Source organism: Haliotis rubra, unplaced genomic scaffold, assembly GCF_003918875.1.
Source record: "Haliotis rubra isolate DU_JTF1 unplaced genomic scaffold, ASM391887v1 Scf415, whole genome shotgun sequence".
NCBI lineage: Eukaryota > Metazoa > Mollusca > Gastropoda > Lepetellida > Haliotidae > Haliotis > Haliotis rubra.
Window position 1 is genome coordinate 854,959 of NW_025767097.1, and position 19,844 is coordinate 874,802.

Sequence of the window (19,844 nt, forward strand, 5' to 3'; positions counted from 1 at the left end):
ATGGGGTAGCCTAGTGGTTAAAGCGTTCGCTCGTCTCGCCGAAGACCTGGGTTCGATTCCCTACATGGGTACAATGCGTGAAGCCCATTTCTTGTGATATTGCTGGAATATTGCTAAAAAGCGGCAGGCGGGCGAGTGTCTTGCTGTTTTGTGAGATGATCCAGTCATGTACTTGTCCCATTCAATACATAAATACAGATCCAGAAATTCTTTACTGGAATAATCTACTTCCCAGAAGCATCCATATAACTCTTTACTCCCTGCCTAAATGTAAAAACACATCTGCGGGCATCTGCTGAACGTAACAGGAACTATTTAGTACAGTCACATATATCATTCCCAATGGAGTACTCTGCCATATAACAGTATTGATAGAAACCATTCAGGTAATGATATCATCAGCATTCCCCCTAATCAACCTATGACCTTTTCAATAAATTTATTAAGATTTGTATTTTTTTATATTGCTGTCAAACGATAGATCTCAGCGGTTGCCAATGGTGTTGTGTTCTTGTGTTCTAACATATAGCTAGAAAATAGAGTATCAAAACCCATTTCATAATCAAAACAGTCCATTGTCAAGGGATTTCGAAAACGTCAAAAGCATGTTTTGTTCAATGAATCATTACCTAACAACGATGATACCAGATTTATTTAAGTGAGCCTATCCTGCCCCACAAGTGGTACCCATCACGGACACATGCAGGAATCCTAGAGTCTAACATAAAACTAACTGTTGCCATTCATTCTTTTTAAAAAACCCATGATTTGTGTAGTAATGTCCCAGTCCATTTGTATTTCCAGCCCGAGTACAGACCAAACTGTGTTCTGACTGAAGGGGAACCGCTCAACATTGTGCTTGTTGGTAAAACGGGTAATGGAAAAAGTGCCACAGGAAATACAATTTTCGGGAAACATCAACTTTTCAAGTCTTCACCTGGCACAAAATCTCAGACAAAGACGTGCCAACTTGAACATGGACTTGTAGCAGGACGAGAAATATATCTGGTTGATACACCCGGTAATATGGATACAAGGCATCCGAAAGAATGCTTGCAGGCGATTGGTTCTGCTATTTATATGTGTCCAGATGGGTATGATGCTGTACTACTCATTCTAAGATTTGGCAATCGTATGACAGAGGAAGAAAGAAATGCTGTTCGTGAAATACGAAAGCTCTTTGGGCAAGACATATTCTCCAAATATGTTGTGATAGTGTTCACATATGGCGATAATTATGACAGTGAAGAACCATTTGGAGACTTTATATTTGAAGATGCTGACGGTTTCTTACAGAATCTGATCACTGAATGCAAACACCGGGTTGTACTGTTCAACAATAGATTCAAATACGCTGAGGCTGAATTGGAATCGTTCCATCAGGTGTCAAAACTTATGGAAATCATTGACCAGCTCTGGAGATGCAACAATGGCATAAAGTACAATAATGACTTTTTTAAAGATGCCAAGGCGTTGCATTTGGGAATAGAGGAAACTGACAAGTCTTTGTGGGAGCAGTTGTATAAAGAACAGGCAGAGCTTGATGAACAATTGCAGACTGACCAAAAAGCCAAGCTTAAGAAAGGAGAGACTGAGAACTTTAATAAAATGAAAGAGATCAAAGAGCAACAGTTTTTAAAAGTTGAACACTTTGGGTGGAAGTTGAATGATATCATAAAGAAAGAACAAGATGAATCTGAAACAAAGTTGAGGGGTGTACTGTCGATGCACATTGAACAATGGCAAAAGGCTTGGGTACAGGAAGTTGAAGATATTTGTGAAAACAATGAACGAAAGTTTTCTGCATTACTGGAGAAAGACCAAGAACTGAAGTTAGAACTGGACACAGACAATGACATGAGAACTTCAGAAGAAGAACTAACAGCATTATTTGCTTCAAGCGCTCACAGTGATGGAAACTTGAAAGAATGTTGGAACGAATTCCGGGAGAAAGTAAATGAAAAGAAGAAATCCAGCATGATGATGTGGGAAAGTAAGGTACACGAGGTGTTTGGCAAAAAGGTTAAAGGACTAAGGGGATTTACAAAGAATACAGTTTCAGAATTAGAGAATGAGTGGTTACAGGATATGGAACAGAGAAGTGCTGAACACCTTTTAGACACTGATAAGCTCATTTCTGAAAAGAAAGAAGGTGTCTTGGAGAGAGTGAAGGCCATGTTTGAGGCCAAAACACACCTGGATAACTGGAGGGACGAAATGGATACTGTCCAGGATGGCGAGGAGCTACAATGCAGAAACAGCATTACTGATATTCTCTCTGAAAGAAAAGGACGAATTGAAGAAATGATCAATGAGATACGTAAACGGAATGAAGAAGAATGGCAGAAAAAGCTTGATGCTATATGGAGTGACAAGTACAAAGAAATGCAAAAGTCATTGGTTCAAGAGAAATATTACCGAGAAGAAAAGTGGAAGCTCGACACACAAAAAGAAATTGGATCATATTTGACTGAGATACAGGCTAGGTTCAAGAGAGAAGTGAAGACTAGACAGATTGATGACATAATGACCCCGGTCCAACAGAAAATGACATGTGATCGGGAGCTTCTACTTCAAAGGCTATCAGACACATTGACAAGCGGAAGCAAAACGTATGAAGAAAAATGGTATGAAACCACTGGAAGCCAGACTCTTCTTTCAATGAATCTGAAGAGTGAGGATCGATTGCAGCAGTCTATGATGCAGAACACACTGGAACAAAGACACATATCCATGAACAGATGGAGAAATACAGCAAGGACCACTACTGAGTGTCAGACAAGAAAATTTAAACAATGTTTGAATAACATATACTGTGACTCCAACAGAAAGTGGACACAAGCGTTGAAAGAAACATTATTGACCCAAAGTCAGTCATGGAAACAAAAACTGCGCCAGGTAAATCAAGAATATGATGAAGTTATGAAGAGACAGATTGATGAAACGCTCAAAAAGAAACTTTTAAAGCGGAATGAATTGCTACATGACTTCACTGAATATGAAGAACAATGGAAATCTAACCTTGAACATATCAGGTATGAATTTGAAACCAAATGGAAAGAAATGATTAAACCACTTTCCAGAAATGTTGATTTCAGGATCAGCGAAGGAGGATATAATCAGGGTTAAACAGGCATTCGAGGAAAAGATGTACTTCAATCGAAATGACCAAGAACAGGAATGGCTTACAGAAGAACAAAATCTGGTTGAAAACATGACAGAAAACCTTAGGAAGAGGCTGTCAGACAGGCGAGGCGCTCAGGAGGAGCAAGACAAGGAATGCATGGAGGCTGAAATACGCAAACACACAGCAACCTTAAAAAAGGAGATGGATATATATGTTGAAGAAGTATACAAATACTGGCGAGATGTATTTGATGGTGGCATGGAGAAGAAACTAAGGGACATAAGGCATTTAGTTGGAGAGTACCAGGCAGCAAACATGAAAACTTGGAAAGAAGATGCTGAGCGAAACGTCTCTGACATCATTTCAAACTGGACTCGGGAAATGATGGACATACTGAAAAATAGGGAAAGTGAGTGGAATCAGGCCATCGAACGGCTGTGGTTAGAGAAGGTATGGCAACTGAAGATTGAGCTAAGGACATTGCAGTCCCACTCCAGAAGAGAGATAGAAAGTATCACCTACAGAAAGCTGAAGATATCTTCTGAGGAACTGAACCAAACTCTTAAAAGGAAACGCCAAAACTTGGAGGCGATCTGGAGTGATCATAATATGATGGACCTCAATACCATGATGGAGGCGGCTCTAGACAAAGCCAAACTGGCTTCAGATCAGATGATGCAAGAGACAATTTATGAAATCACATCCAAAAGAAAACTTGAAGAGCAGAGATGTGAACTAATGATAAAACACGAGCGGCTGACCAGTCAAAGGAAGCAACTTGACGAGAAATGTCTACAACATTTTGGCAAAAGGTTTGCAGAGATAAATGCTTGTTTCCCAGTCGAGTCTTTGGTTCAGTTATCCACAGGACAAATAGTCTCCCTGTCAGAGGTCAACATAGGTGACAGACTCCTTTGCTGTGATGAAAAGGGCATGCTTGTGTACAGCCCAGTGTATCGTTTTGGTCACAGACAGCACTATGGAAACAATACATTCGTGGAAATATCAACAAAATCAAAGAAGCTGAAAGTTTCTCCAAATCACCATGTGCACATTGGAAAGTCTGTCTGCAGGAAAAACACTAAAGCTGCAATAGCTATAGAAGTTGGTGATGCTGCTCTTGTGTTAGGGGAGGAAAGAAGACTGGTATCCGAGGAAGTCCTTTCTGTCACCTTGACAACTGGAAGAGGTCTGTGCGCCCCCTATACATTGTGTGGAACCATAGTGGTTGATGGAATGCTTGCCTCCTGCTATGTGGACCGTGTTGCACCTTCTCTGGCGCACAAGCTTCTGGCACCCGTTAGAACTTGGTACAGACTGTTTGCTCCAGGTGCCTCTACTATTGCAAGGAAGATGAGTCCTGAACATGTTTGCTTCCCGAGAGGCCCCTGCTCCATTGCAGAAGAGAGAACTGTCAGGAAAAACAAAGGGGATAGAGTCTTAAAGGTGATAGTTGAGATAGATGAGTTTCTTCCTTTCATTATGTCTCTATAATTTAAATGAAAGGAAGTATGAAAATTATTTCTTTAAGCACCGTTAAGTATTCGATTTCAGGCAAATCTTGTGACAGCAAGCGCTTACCCTTTTCGCGAACGTCGTGAGTCAAAAACTGATTTCCAGAGATCCATATATATAATTTTAACAGCTAGGTTTCCTTTACACCAAACAGAATTTATTTCTGAGAATAGTCGTCTTATATTTACTTGGGCTGAAAACAGAAAATAACTAAATGCTTTGTTCCATTATATACTGACTGATTTGCAACCTTTTTAGCATAACTGTTAACATGTAAATACATGCCCTGTAATGTATCTGCCATAACATGTCTTTATACTTCATATCAACTCCATAAATATGTATTTAAATTGTCTGACTTCATATATTTTCTTTATTGTTTGTATTTCAGATATCTGATGATAACACACCTTCTGGAAGTTAAACAAGAACGTCCTGGAGAATCCTGAAGGCTAATTTCATTGGTGTATTTACCACATATTAGCTACCTGCATGTGAAATAGGAGTGAGTGAGTGAGTTAAGAATTAACGTCACGCCGGCAATATTTCAGCCATATCGTGACGAGAACATATTTGACATTGAAATGGAACATGTGTATATTATATAAACCTGTCGTCAAAGGACAGTAAAACAACAAGAATATCCCAATTAGAATTAAAACTAGCGTGGAAGGTAAAACCAATAGCACTATTTGGACAATACAATATAAAAACAGGCTATAGATCGCCAACAACTGAAGGTAGATCACCATACTAGGAACCATGGGGACTTACAGTACCTTTGCTACCTGCATGGACCCTAGTTGGATTTACACCCTTCAGCTGCTGGCGATTGTAAGAAATGTTAGCCAAAAATAAAATAACAAGAATACTACGTTTAAAAATCCTGGTAAGTTTAAATTGACTTTGAAAATTTGGGGACTTACGTACCTGTGAAATAGGAATCTGTTTGTATTCAAAATGGCTCTGTCAATTATTCTGTAGTCAATATGCATATGGCAAATTACAAAGAACGTCGCTAAGGCGTCATTTGTATTTCATTTCATGTGACTTGTGTGTTGGCAGTCGAACGGTCTTCTGTTCGCATTTTGCGTACATGAAATGTCCATATTCCCCCCTGGACGTTTACTCAGTACCCACCAGATCACAAGCCAACAATGCTTAAAGCGCCTTCATTTCATTGTATTTCATGAAGATGTACCATTTTGTACTGAACTAGTTTGGTAGTTTTTACTGTCGGGTATTCATCACTTGAGTATTATGTAAAGTGACTTGCTTGTGGATGAAGTCTTCCAGTAGTTATTTCGAATGCAGATGGATGTCATACAGTACATCCAGTTAGCTTCGTCAGCGCCATCTGTTACGTGACTTTAAAGCTTCTTCTGTTTGTATTTTAATTGAATGTCCCAGTACAGATATATATTCCGCACAGTGGAACTTCTGTAGGATGTAATATGACTGGTGTTTACAGTCGTTTTCGTTATGTGATTTAGAACGTCTGTCTATGTGTGAATACACATTATTTCTGTATTGCTAGATGCATACGTGTACATTTAGACCTGAGTAGTGGGAATAAACTATAACCAGTGTTCTTTTGTTGTGTAGCAGTAATTTGAAGGGCAGAGTTGCCCCCTATAAATACCAGATTCACCTTCATGATGATAATCCGCGACTGTAACGCCTTGCCCGTGCCCTAGATGGTTCTAAGATAGTCAACTTGAAGACATACATCACGCTCAGCAATTGCTCAGATGTAACTGAAATACTGTGGCGTTATTGCCAACTCACACACTGATAACATATTAGACCCCTGTTACGACGTAAATTGTAATAAAAACGCAAATTGTAATACTTGCAGCAAATTTTAACAAACTTGACGTAAATTGTAATAAAAACGTAAATTGTAATAAAAATTGACGTAAATTGTAATACGCAAATTGTAATAAAAAATCGACGTAAATTGTAATAAGTTTAGTTGCGGTAAAATGTAATAAATGTTTACGTAAATTGTAATAACAGTTTTAATCACTCGTAAATACACGGGTGTTTGTTTTTCGTTGCATTTCATACATCAAATAAGCTTGTAGGGCGATAACTCAAGAAAGAAATGATGGATTTTGTTCAAATTTGGTACCAAGGTATATTGGCAAGATTCACCGACACAAGTGAAATGGAGTGACCTTGAGATAATTGTCAAGGTCATAGCAAAAATCTGAGGGTTTTGCCAATATAAAGATTGTTAGCGCGATAACCCAAGAATGAACTGACAAATCTTAGCTAAATGACGAAAATGATATTCGTCCTGATATATAATCGATATCAACTGTCGTCTGTATTATGTCTTTTCGCAAATATCTTTTGAGGTTTAGATATGCATACATATAAAGTGGGGTAGGGGTGGGTTTCTAACGGGTATATCTAACACACTTGCATGCATGTAGAGTCGGAGTATAACTACGAGGGACGTTCAGATAGTAGTCAGCCTCACCTAGAATATGATACAAATGCAGCTGTTTTTATGATTTATTTTTCTACATATTATCTTTCAGCCTCAAGCAAATTGGTTTTGCTATGTTGCAGCCTCACGATCCCCATTTCGTGAGACTTTGTATCTTGGCTTGGTACTCCCCAAAAACTTAAAATCTGCAATAAACTGCATCACAAACTTCAGGAAACAAAATATGCTATGTTTGAACTTGGTAGAAGTCGGCTAGAATAAAACTTAGATATTAAACTGCACAAAAAAGCAATTTCAAAACTACAATCGCTTGCTCAAATGACTCCCCATTCTGTTTACTGAAAGAACTCGAGAAAGAAATGATGGATTTTGTTCAAATTTGGTACCAAGGTTTATTGACTGGAGATTGGAGATTTACCGACACCACTTGAATTTAGTGACCTTGAGGTCATTTTAAAGGTCACAGCGAAGGTGTAACAGTTTTGCACATGCCAAGCTTGGTAGCCGCGAACTCAGGAAAGTATACTGAGTCAAAAAAGAAACTTCACAAAATGTTATTTGAAAAATAATGAATAATTTTTATCTGATGATACATCTATGTATCCGAAATGGGATCCCTATCTTTCGACTCTAGAAAAACGTTAGCAAAACCCACGCAAACCCATCCATTCGTAGTGCAAATGACGTTAGTGCCAAATCAGGTTTAGCACGTGCAGTAGATCACGTGATCTTCGCATCGAAGTTTTCTTCATATGCACGTGTTTGCATTGGCCTCAAGAATTGAAAAAAACACTTTTAAACCACAGTTCTAACGGTACTTGAAATGCCACGATTGTCAAATGTGCAACGTGATATGCCGTTGGCATGTTGCAAGCGGGAAGATCAGTTATTGACGTCGCAAGAGCAATGGGATGCAGCCGTCATACTGTGTATGACTTGCCAGGTCGTCTACAACAAACTGGCACCACTTCTGATCGCCCAAGGTCGGGTCGTCCACGTGTGACGTCACGAGCAGAAGACCGTCACATCGTCCTACGTCACCTACGTGACAGATTTCTGCCGGCTACACGAACCAGGGCTGAGATGTTTAGAGGTCGACTGTCCTCACAGACCATTCGAAATCGGTTGCGGGCTGCCAATCTCCATTCTCGACGTCCATATCGTGGGCCAATATTGACGCCGTTTCATCAACGTCAACGTCTGCTGTGGACCCAACGTCACCTCCGATTGACCCAGAGAGACTGGAATCGAGTCGTCTTTAGCGATGAATCCAGGTTTACCCTCAGATTCGCGGACGGCGGGCATAGAGTCTGGAGACGACGTCGTGAACGGTATGCCCAGTGTTGTGTACAGGAAGTCGACAGATTCGGGGGCGTAAGTTGCATGGTGTGGGGTGATTTGTGTGGGAACAACCGTTCCCGACTTCTGGTCATCCGTGGAAACCTCACAGCTGCTGCTTACCGCGACCAGGTGCTCACCCCTGAACTCGTTCCTTTCATGGCGGCTCATGGCCCAGGTCTACTGTTCCAGCATGATAATGCTCGGCCTCATACCGCGATGTTGACACGAAATGTCCTTCAAAACGCTGGAATCAACGTCATGGACTGGCCATCGAGGTCCCTTGACCTTAATCCAATAGAGCACGTTTGGGATGCACTTGGGAGAAGGCTTCGTGGTCTTAGGAACCAACCTCAGAATTTGCAGGAACTTGGCGCTGCCTTGCAAGAGCAATGGCGCAGAATCCCCAACCACGTGTTTACAAGCATCAGGCAGTCGATGAGGAGACGGTGTTTGGCAGTGGTGAATGCGCGGGGCGGCCATACACGATATTGAAGTGAGAAATTTCGCATTTTTATTCTTGTGACTTGACATTCTCTATACCCATGTTTTGGAACGGCGCTGTATTCTAATGGAACTGATTATGGCACTGTCAGTTTATCGAGTACATCACACAGATCTCAGCAATGAAATAATAACAATTTAACCATCTTACCATCTCTTGTTCTTTTATAGTGCGCTGAAGAAAGAATGTGAAGTTTCTTTTTTGACTCAGTATATTAATTATAGATTTTGATCCAATTTTATATCAAGGTATATTGGCGGGATTCCCCCAACACCAATTGATTGGGAAACTTGTGCTCATTGTAAGTTCACAATGAAAAGTGTTTTGCACATGTCTAACTTTTTAGTGCGAAAATACAAGACAGAATTAATATGTTTTGCTTAAAGGTAGTACCAAGATGCGTTGGGAGTATCGTCTAACGCCAGTCCAATTCAGTGACCTTCGGATTATTTTCAAGGTCACAGCGAGTATTCTTGCGATATCTCCAAACCTAATGGATGGAATTTGTTTGCATTTTGTATCAAGGCATCAGATGACAGTTTCGGTAACGTTTACATAATTTTCAGGGTCAGACAGAGGATAATTGCGACATTCAGATATCGACATGTGGCGGGGGTAATAGCTATGTTTGTGACAAACGCTTTGTCATTACTAATTTTACTAGTTTTTTTTAGCATATGTTGGAAGGATAATGACAAATAACAGTAATGTTCACTTCCAGTCTGGACTTCCATACCAGCAGAAAACACACCAGGAGGAATACACAAATCAGAATCCAGTGCCGGGAAATCAAGGTAAAACTGATCTATTCCCCTCACAAAGCCACAGATACTACAACTCTGAAAATCCTTTTTTGTTCAACACTTGGAATGTGAAGAAAAGAAGGAAAATGAAAAACCAAAGACAGTAGACATAAAGATATTTAACTAGTCCAGGCGCCCTTTAACAGAAGATGAAATTATAATATTAAATAAGGGACTCAAATGTACACCTTCCCCAAAATCAAGTAACTGCAATGAAGTGAAAGAAAACCTAACTGAATTCTGCAGAAAACTCCGACATGAGGAATACTTTTTCCAGTGTGAAAATGGGGAGGAATCATTTGGATAATTTTGTGGATCAAATAAACGGTTATCCAATAATTCCTTACACAAGCAAGAAACACTCTAATATAACCAGCAAACAGAGAGATTCTTGAAACTATTTGGCCAATGATCCGAACACCATAATAAAAGCTAACAAAGGCGGAGCAACAGTGATAATGGATTCAACGAACTACAAACACATGGCAATGGACTTACTCCTGGACAAAGTTACTTATGTCCCGTGCAGTGAAAAAGAGTCAGACAGTGTACTTCGGAAATTAAAGAACCTAACCAGTCAGTACTTAAAAGAGCTCACATCAAAGGAATTAAATTATATAACACATTTTGACTGCAAATCGAGCAATTTCTATGGCTTACCCAAAATTCATAAAAGTAAGGAGATCATAAGACATTGTGAAAGTGCTAAAAGCAGCTATGTTGAGATGGAACATCCGGGACATTTGAAACTCCGACCTATAATTGCAGGCCCAGCGTGTGCTACACATAGACTCAGTAATTTCATTGATATTTTATTGAAACCAATCTCATCAAATGTTAAAAGTTTTACTCTGACACCATGCATTTCCTTTCCTCCTTACCACAAAACGTTAATGAAACAAACACACTTGTAACTTTTGATGTAAACAAATTGTATTCAAATATCCCACATAGCCTAGGAATTAAAGCGTTGGATTATTGGTTCAACCGTTGTGAAGAACACATACCTGAGCGAATTTCAAAATCATTCATTTTGGAAAGCGTTGAATTCATCTTAAAAAACAATATTTTCTTTTTTGACGATAAGTACTATAAACAGATTAAAGGAACAGCCATGGGAACCAAAATGGTGCCGACTTATGCGACGCTTGTCTTAGGATATCTGGAGGAAAGGTTCAAGCATAAAAGCAGTCAAATTCTTGGAGAGGATGTTGCCCATTATTTCATGGAAATTGGAAAAGATTTTTCTTCATAATTTGGCCATTTTCTGAGGAGAAATTAAATACATTTTACGAACTATTAAATAGCATGGACGAAAATCTTGTTTTCACTATGGAGGCAGATGAAACTAAAACAGCTTTCTTAGACACAATGGTCATCAAATCGGGGCGGAAATTGGACACAGATATCTTCTACAAACCGACAGATACGAAACAATATTTAAACTTCAAATCTTGTCATCCGAGCCACACCCAAAAAAATCTTCCATATAACCTGGCACGAAGAATATGTACAATAGTTTCAAACCAGGACACCCGCAATCAAAGACTGAATGAACTTAGGATGTTTTTACTATTACGGGAATATCCAAAATCTCTTGTTGAAGACGGAATAAATAAAGCTTTACAGCTTAATAGAGAAGATCTTTTGACAGGAACGATGAAACACCAATGAGGAAAAAGTAATTGCTTTTGTATCTACTTATAATCCGTTGAACCCAAATGTGTTCCAGAACATAAAAACAATTATGTGCATCTTAGAACAAGATGAAAAACTGAAATCAATGCTGAAATCTAGAAAAATAATAAATAGCAAAAGACAAAATCAGAATCTTAAAAAGATACCAGCAAAAGCCGAATTTATTTTAAAGAAACAGAATCAAATCCTACTGTGTCTAGATGCAACAGAGGTAACTGTGGAACGTGTCGACATATTGTTGAAGGACACTCTGTAACTTTCACGAGACACGGAGAATTCTATGTAAAACAGAATTTTGACTGCTCTTGCAAAAACATAATATATGTCATAACATGCACAGGCTGTAATGAACAGTATATTGGTCAATCAGAAAATTTAAGAGCCCGGGTTCGTGTCCACAAACAACAAATAAAGTGTCCTGAAACCCGATGTATCCCACTGAGTGAACATCTAGATGTCTGTGCGAAAGGAAACGATGTTAAATTTACAATATTTCCTTTTTATCAAGTTCAAAATTGGGACAAAGTAAAACGAATTTTAAAATAACACTAATTCATAGACAAGTTCAAACCAATGTTAAACCATTGCAAGCTGTGACCTTGTCGCTCTAGAATGTTGTCCCTATTGTGACGTCACAATATATATGTAATGACGTCATACTGTAACCGCTACAATCTCCCCGAAGAGTAAAGAACGAAACATGTTGGAGAAAAAGGCATTCTGTTTTTATTTATCTATGTAATATATATATTTATAGCAAAAATACATGGAATTATCATGAAACGGCCCTCCCATTATCAGAAATTTGCGGGCCGCTGCAAATAATATTGGACCGCTCAACCTTAACGACGGGCCACTATCAGTTCTGTTGTCAAGTGTCGTCATATTGGGTGCGTCGCTTCATTCGACATTGGCTTTGGACTGGCAGATATTCTGGGTCAAACAAGTCAAAGCAACCCGAATTCCCGCTTTAAATAGCGGTAATATTGGCTTTCTTGCTGGTGCTAACCTTAACAATTGCACTATTAACGTTGTTGTTTGACCAAAACCGGACACTGACATGGTTTGGCATGTTGCAGGCTATAGTCTTGTCAAAGGCCAAGGTCGAATATCGTCACTTTCTGTTGTGACGTCACTTGAATTGTTCGATGACGTAATTGATTCGCGCAGTCAACCGAGTTGTTTTTTTAGTAAACTTACAGTCAAATTCCTTCATTGTTTCCTTTTTCTTTTCAACACAAATTCCATGTATTTTAGCAATAATAACGGTAATGCTATTTTTGAGGGCATTATCATTTGCAGTAGCCCTCGGTCTTTTTCAACTGCCCTCCTTCGTCGGGCAGTTAATGGAAGACCTCGGGCTTCTGCAAATGATAATGCCCTCAAAAATAGCATTACCGTTATAATATATATATTTAAGAAAAACACTTCGCTCTACCACCATGTATACTGTAATAAAACACACTTTTGCCCTGAACTATTATAGTTAAAGCACGAGGATGCTTGCGTCCGAGTGTTTTAACGTTATAATAGTTCAGGTCGAAAGTGTGTTTTATTACACTATACATGGTGGTAGGGCGAAGTGTATTTCTTTTTCTAAGATACCAAATTTAATACTTTCTAAAGATAATTACGATTAATTTAAGGCAGCAAACAAACGACGGTGTCGGTGACCTAAATTAAGAATCCTCGCACAGGGTTAACTGGCGCGCTGTTCTATTGATGTGTCTGCCCCCTACGTTAAGACGAACGTTACCAGAAAAAAACAAATGATAACAGTTTGATGACGGTTTAAGTTCGGATGAAATATCTTCTCTGAATTATTTTAATTACATCTGTCATTAACGTAAACCATATGGGGCAATATGAACGTTGCATTTCTACTACCAGCGTAAGTTTAGATCAGTACATCCAGAGGAAGGTGAGTAGTCAAGCGACATTCCACAATTGCATTGTGGGAATGTAAACATTACGAACGTTACCGTGTCGCTGAAAACTTGTGAGTCGAAATGACACATTTTAACCGTCGTAAAACATAAACGTAATGTTTCCACCAGTGATGTTAGCTGCGTGAAGCAACAGCAAACCAAGAAACTGGATGCAACGGTGTAGTTTACTGTAGGAGGCCGTACGAGGCGATGACAACTGACGTGCATCGTGACGTCGCTTACATTGTGACGTAATGTAAAATGGTTCGATTACGAGGGGGCACACTAGAATGGCACAGTGACGGGAAAACGTCATTCAATTGTTACGTCATCAAAAAACTATACCTTTATTGTCTGATAATGTATTTTTTTTTCGATTGTTCTAACCGCTAGGCATCTTAGAAATATATATAAAACTATATAACTATATATAACTATATATATATATTAATATATCGCTCATCTCCTACGTATATACGAGATATTAAGTACATTGTACTACGTAGGAGATAATTTGTCCTACGTAGGAGAAAATATGCCTTACGTAGGAGATATTAAGTCCTACGTAGGAGATCGTGAGACCAAACATTTTTTTCACCGTGGCCCTACTAGGCTTCCGTAGTACTAAACCCTAACTTGAAACTCTACATATTACTGTAAGAGACAGTTATCATGAACATAGAACCGTCCATAGAGAACCGTTCTCTGTCAAGTTTGTACAGGAGGTGGTGCGCGTGTAAACGTATGAAGTAATATCCGTTACATGTTCAACACGAATGGCGTTATGAATTAGCTTCACAATATCATCTGCGACTGAATATCTTCGATATTCACTGCGCGATCAAAGGTAACAAGAGTTTTTAAAACTCCAAGCATTGTTGAGTGAGTGACTCAACATGGATTTATGCATAAACACCATAATGGGCATTGATGAGATTCATGTTCCCGTCATGTTCAGATATAACCACAAAGGAAAGACCAGCACGAACAAACACAGGCGTTTACTACACGCTCTCGCTTTATGAGATATACGTCGACAGAAGGTTGTTGTCACAACATGTACTCAGTGAGTGTTCAATAGCAAAAAACAGTCAGTAGTTTACAAACTAAATTAAAAAAGCAAGGTTTCTTTTTATCCACTATTATGTAACATTTAGCATGTGTTAAGTTGTAGAAACGCTACACTTCAAAGAGTAAATAAGCACAAGAACTTCCATTTGTTTTCCGTTGTCAGATCACATAATGGCAATGTCATCGCTGGGCGTGGGACGTGGAGTGACTGAAAAGCAAATCAGCTCGGAATACTTTCTGTGTTTCAAAGACAGCTATTTAACATTAACGGCTGGTGTAAATCACATAATGCCAATGTCATTCCTGGGCGTGGGACGTGAAGTGACTGAAAAGCAAATCAGCTCGGAATAGAAGCCGTGTTTCAAAGACAGGTATTTAACATGAAAGACTAGTGTAAATTTTACAGTAATGATTTTTTAATAATGATCGAAATGGGTTGACCAATATGAATAATCTCTCCATATATGCCTATGAGTATGAAGTCAAGTAAATGTAATGCCTTGCAAATGGTATTATTGATAAATATAACTTGACAAACGTTCAGCCATTATTTGGGCTGTGGGGTAGCCAAGTGGTTAAAGCGTTCACTTGCCACGCCGAAGACGCGGGTTCGATTCCCCAAATGGTTACTATGTGTGAAGCCCATTTTAGGTGTCCCCCGCCGTGATATTGCCGGAATATTGCTAAAAGCGGGTAAAACTAAACTCACCCACTTACTTCATTATAACCGATACTGTCCATGTATTTCATGCAGCCCCGACTATTTTGCCGTCGCCCATGTCCGTGTATGAACCATACAGAGACACACACAAATTGCATGTTACAATAATGTCAGTAAAAGCTGATATCCTTTAAATGCGTTTTCATGCAAGACTAAAGAGTTACAATGCCTTTAAGGAGATATGCAAATAAACGATAAGAAGGAATCTCGTAGCATGCTGTTACTCTGTAATCAACGAGTGAGCGAGTGAGTGTGGTTTGCGCCGCTTTTTGAAATATTCCAGCAATATCTCGGTTGTGGCCTCACACATTATGCAAATATGGGAAATTGAACCCGGATCCACGAGCGAACGCTTTAACCACTACCCAAGCAAACCGACCCTCCATGATCAACGAGGACACGTGACCAAAACATAATTTGTTAAACATCAAGCACATTCCTATGGTTGTTTTCATATATGGACACAGCAGATAATTTCATATATGCTTTCATTCGGAAAGTGAAGTATGTGCATATATAAAATTTTATTTTCTAGCATTGCCATTGAAAAACATAGTTTTATTACTTCCTTTTTAAAACTGTTTCTGAAGAGAGAATACAATGCAACCATTCTGAATAACACATACAAGATTCAGATTTAAGATTCACAAATCGTAATCGAGACGGAAAGCTATATAAGGACCTTAGGAGAACACATAACTTGTCAGTTGACACGATTTATCATCAATGAAGATCTTACCGGACCCGAGCAGCGCAAGCTCGAAGGGCCCGCCAACTGGTCTTGTATAAGAAAGTTGAGGCGTCATGGGTGACCAGCGGGGTCATGCATCCTCATTAAGATGGGGGACGGGCCGTCGAGAAAGGTGGCCAACAGCACTTCGATGAAGTGTACTAAACTCAAGGTGGTGATTAATCTGAGTCAAGACAAATGAATACTATTACAGTCATGAGATAACTTGTTAACCATAATGCCCTTGCACGATCTCATGAACAGTTACTGTCGACAGTCATCGACAGTCATCAACTCCATACTTTACATCAGTATAACTGTGCATAAAGCTGTGTTGTTTACAGTAACATTGCGCTTTTGCAGAGATTCACATGTGATGTAAATGAACAATTTATATGATTTAGATAAATATGATAATATGCGATCATGAAGTTGTCAATGCCTCCCTTCACGTCTTCAGTCAGTGACACGCACCGCCAGATGTTAACGGTGAACGCGCTTATTTATACACATTTATTTGCATCTCTAACCAGGTGTAATCTTGAATACGAGTGGACGTTGCTTAGCATATCATTGACTACATGCATAATACGTTGTGTAGTACTAGTATATGTGCAGCATATACAGTATTGCAGTATACATATTACAGTAAGGGCTGGACAGAATGGCAAATAATATCGGCCTGTGACTGTGATACAGACTGGGACAAGGTATGGAAAATCAACAATTTGGACAACAGACCATTGTTTGGGTCTTTTAATTGTAAATATGATTCTAATAGCTTAACCTAGATTTCGATATCCTTCGAATGTACATTTGGTTGAAACTGGAAAATATACATTAATCCCGAGACAGGAACGAATGTTTACATATAATTCAAAAGTATGACAGCACGAGTATTCATTTTGTCTTTTGTCTTCTACCCGTCCCTACTAGACGAACAACTGGTCTCTGAAATGAACATATTTTACAGAAAAAAAGTTCATAGTAAAAAAGAGAAATATAATAAAAAGGAGCCCTGAGACATTCTCCTGAAGCTGTGGAAATCTAGACTTGCCACATTTTCTAGACTTGCGTGGACTTGGATATATTTGCTTCAGGGTCTATATGACAGACTACGTCCCTACATACGCTCAATCACAAGTGTCCCCAGGTCACGGAGAATCATTGGTGTAGGGGCTCGTATTGCAATTCTCGTGCGTTTGCATGTGTTGTTGACGCGGCATGGACGACTTGTAACATCACTATTTGATTATGATTCACAAACACATGCTCATGATATGGTCGGAATCATGCCACGGATTAGCAGATATTTATCATGAAAACAGGTTTTTATGTAGGTGGCTTGAAACTTGCTTTTACAAAGGCCAATAGATTCGTTCACAATACTTTTCGTTTTACAACTTCTTTTCTCTTAACATGCTGACCTCAAAACCGATTTAAATTCTAATCGCTGATTAAAGAGTAAGACAATAAATAGTATGCCAAATTATCGTTACCATGACAACCCTGTGATATTTCACCTTAGCCTTCGTTACGTTCAGTTCAGTTTTATTCAGTAATTCTGGCCTTAAGGCCTACATTACAATTATTGTTGATACAGAATACTTTTGCAGGTCACGTGAACATATGGTTTCATACATGGTTACATTTATGGCTACGCACAGTAAAAACATGTTTGAGATACATTGCTACAGACTTAATGGTCATAATATTCTTAGAATTTAACAAATTTGACAGTGAATGTTTATCTATTACAGTGTGTGAAAGAAATGGCATATACTTTTTTCGCAATCTTAGATACTGGGTGCATACAAACATGACATGGAACTCATCCTCTATAGCGCCTGTATTACAATTAGGACAGATCAAATCACTCTTACATTCTGTAGAAATACCATGTTTACGTGCCCCATTTACACAGAAATCATGAAAACCAATTCTTAATTTACATAAAGCTCTTATCAAAGATTTATCATGAAAATTTAAAATATACAATTCTGGTTCTAGCAAAGACTTATGAGAGGCATAATATTCTAAATATCTAAAAAGTACTAATGGACATAGACCACTCTTGAATGAAAATATCATATAGGCGCTGTTTGAAAAGAGATATAAAACAGTCTTCATTGCCAACCCCTTGGGCAAGCCATACATAGGAAAATCCAGTAGAAAAGAGTAATAATCTAACGTTAGACACCCAATTAACTTTACCAATATCATCTTGTAATTTCAAAAAAAGATAACACTGTTTAGGATACCTTAAATAATGCATTTTTACCAACTTTAACTAATATTTAACTGCTCTTATTCTGCTGAACACAAACATATTACATCTACCAGTTTCTCCATATATAGCCTTATTAGAAGCAAATTTACCTAGATTTAGAAATTGTTTTAAAAATGTAGTGTGTACCTTTTCTATACAGTGAAAATACGCCATACCCCAAATTTCTGATCCATATAAAAGGATAGGCATTATTTTACAATCAAAGATGGTACAAGCATTTTGGAAAGAGATAAAAGAGTTAGTTTTGAATACATTATAAACAGAGTAGGCTGCCTTAGATGCTTGCAATGTGTTGCCAAACTTTTACACGCTGTTGCCCAATTCAACCTTGAGGAAAATATCAATCCAAGATATTTATAATATGAAACACAATTAAGTTTTATATTTTCATAGTACCATTTTTCTTCCTTTTTTAAAACACCGCCATTTCTAAAGACAATAACATTTGTTTTTTCTAAATTCACACTTAAACCCCATCTCGTGCAAAATTCATGAAGAATATTTAACTGTTGCTGGAGACCAATGATTGTGTAAGAGAACATATTAATATCATCTGCAAATAATAACATCATAATATCCTCAATATCTGGAGATATAAAACACCATGTTTACATTTATTATGAATTTCTGCGGCAAGTTCGTTAATGAAAAGAATAAAAGAAGCGGACTTAAAATGCATCCTTGCCGTACACCTGAACTAGTGAAAACATATCAGTTTTGCAATTTCCAATTTTACACAGGATCTAACGGATGAATACATATTATGCAGAAGATTGTACATTTTTCCATGGCAACCTGATTTTAACAACATATATAAAAGTTTTGAACGATCTACATAATCGAAAGCCTTTCTAAAATCAACAAAGGCACAGAAAAATCGTCCCTTTGGCCTTGAGAGGTATTTAGAACAGAGAGTTTGCAGAGTAAATATATTGTCCACTGTGGAATAGCCGGGTCTGAAGCCAGCTTGAGCTTCTGTTAATATATCATTCAGATCAGCCCATGCACGAAGACGTTTATCTAGGATGGATGTGAATATTTTTCCTGATACATTTAAAAGCGATATACCCCTCAATGTTGGGATCAGCTGTAGGTCCTGATTAAAGTAATGGTATAATTATTGCAGTATTCCAAGATTCAGGAAATATGCCAGTACTCAATATTGCGTTAAACAATGGATTTAGAAAACACAACAATGATGAGTGTCCTAACTTGAAGAATTCAGGAGGAATTCTGTCATCTCCGGGAGATTTTCCAATTTTCAACTTCTTGATAGCCTCAGTAATTTCTAGATCAGAGATAGGATCAGAGAGTAACTGATCTATGCCGCTTGAGGATACACAATCATCACAAGAATGTTCAGCTATGAAATTATTAACGTGGGAATCAAATGCTTCATCTTCTTTAGGCTTACTTGGATTTAAAAGTGATTTAAAATAGTCAATAAAAACATCAGCTGATATTGGAAAATGTTCGTTTTTTCTTCGAAAAGAGCGTTTTAAAATGTTCCAAAATTTCTTGCTATCACCAGATCTAGCACGGTATCGACAGGTGAAATTGACACCTGAGCACACGCTCGGGCGAGGGGTCATCTCAATAGATGTTTTCTGCAAAATGTTTAATATGTGTACGTATAGTATACGTATCAGTTATGTAAGGG

At 38.4% G+C, this 19,844-nt stretch overlaps 2 protein-coding genes across 2 annotated transcripts in view; both read left to right on the forward strand.

The window, feature by feature from the left end:
- Positions 1–3,129, forward strand: part of LOC124288310 — a 25,929-nt gene extending 22,800 nt beyond the window's left edge. Inside the window, exon 8 of the mRNA XM_046724821.1 lies at positions 805–3,129. Within this exon, the coding sequence (XP_046580777.1) occupies positions 805–3,129 (2,325 nt within the window). The remainder of the gene's footprint in view (positions 1–804) is intronic.
- LOC124288326 lies at positions 3,114–5,237 on the forward strand. Its single transcript, XM_046724835.1, has 2 exons — positions 3,114–4,573; positions 5,034–5,237. Exons 1-2 carry the CDS (start codon positions 3,149–3,151, stop codon positions 5,064–5,066), a joined length of 1,458 nt encoding a protein of 485 aa, XP_046580791.1. The 5' UTR covers positions 3,114–3,148; the 3' UTR covers positions 5,067–5,237.
- Positions 5,238–19,844: the final 14,607 nt, after the last annotated feature.

Excerpts from the sequence above, each read along its gene's own strand:
- LOC124288326 (XM_046724835.1), top strand. The coding sequence starts at position 3,149 with ATGTACTTCAATCGAAATGACCAAGAACAGGAATGGCTTACAGAAGAA. Across the intron at positions 4,574-5,033 it reads AAGGGGATAGAGTCTTAAAG|ATATCTGATGATAACACACC; the intron begins GTGATAGTTGAG and ends TTTGTATTTCAG.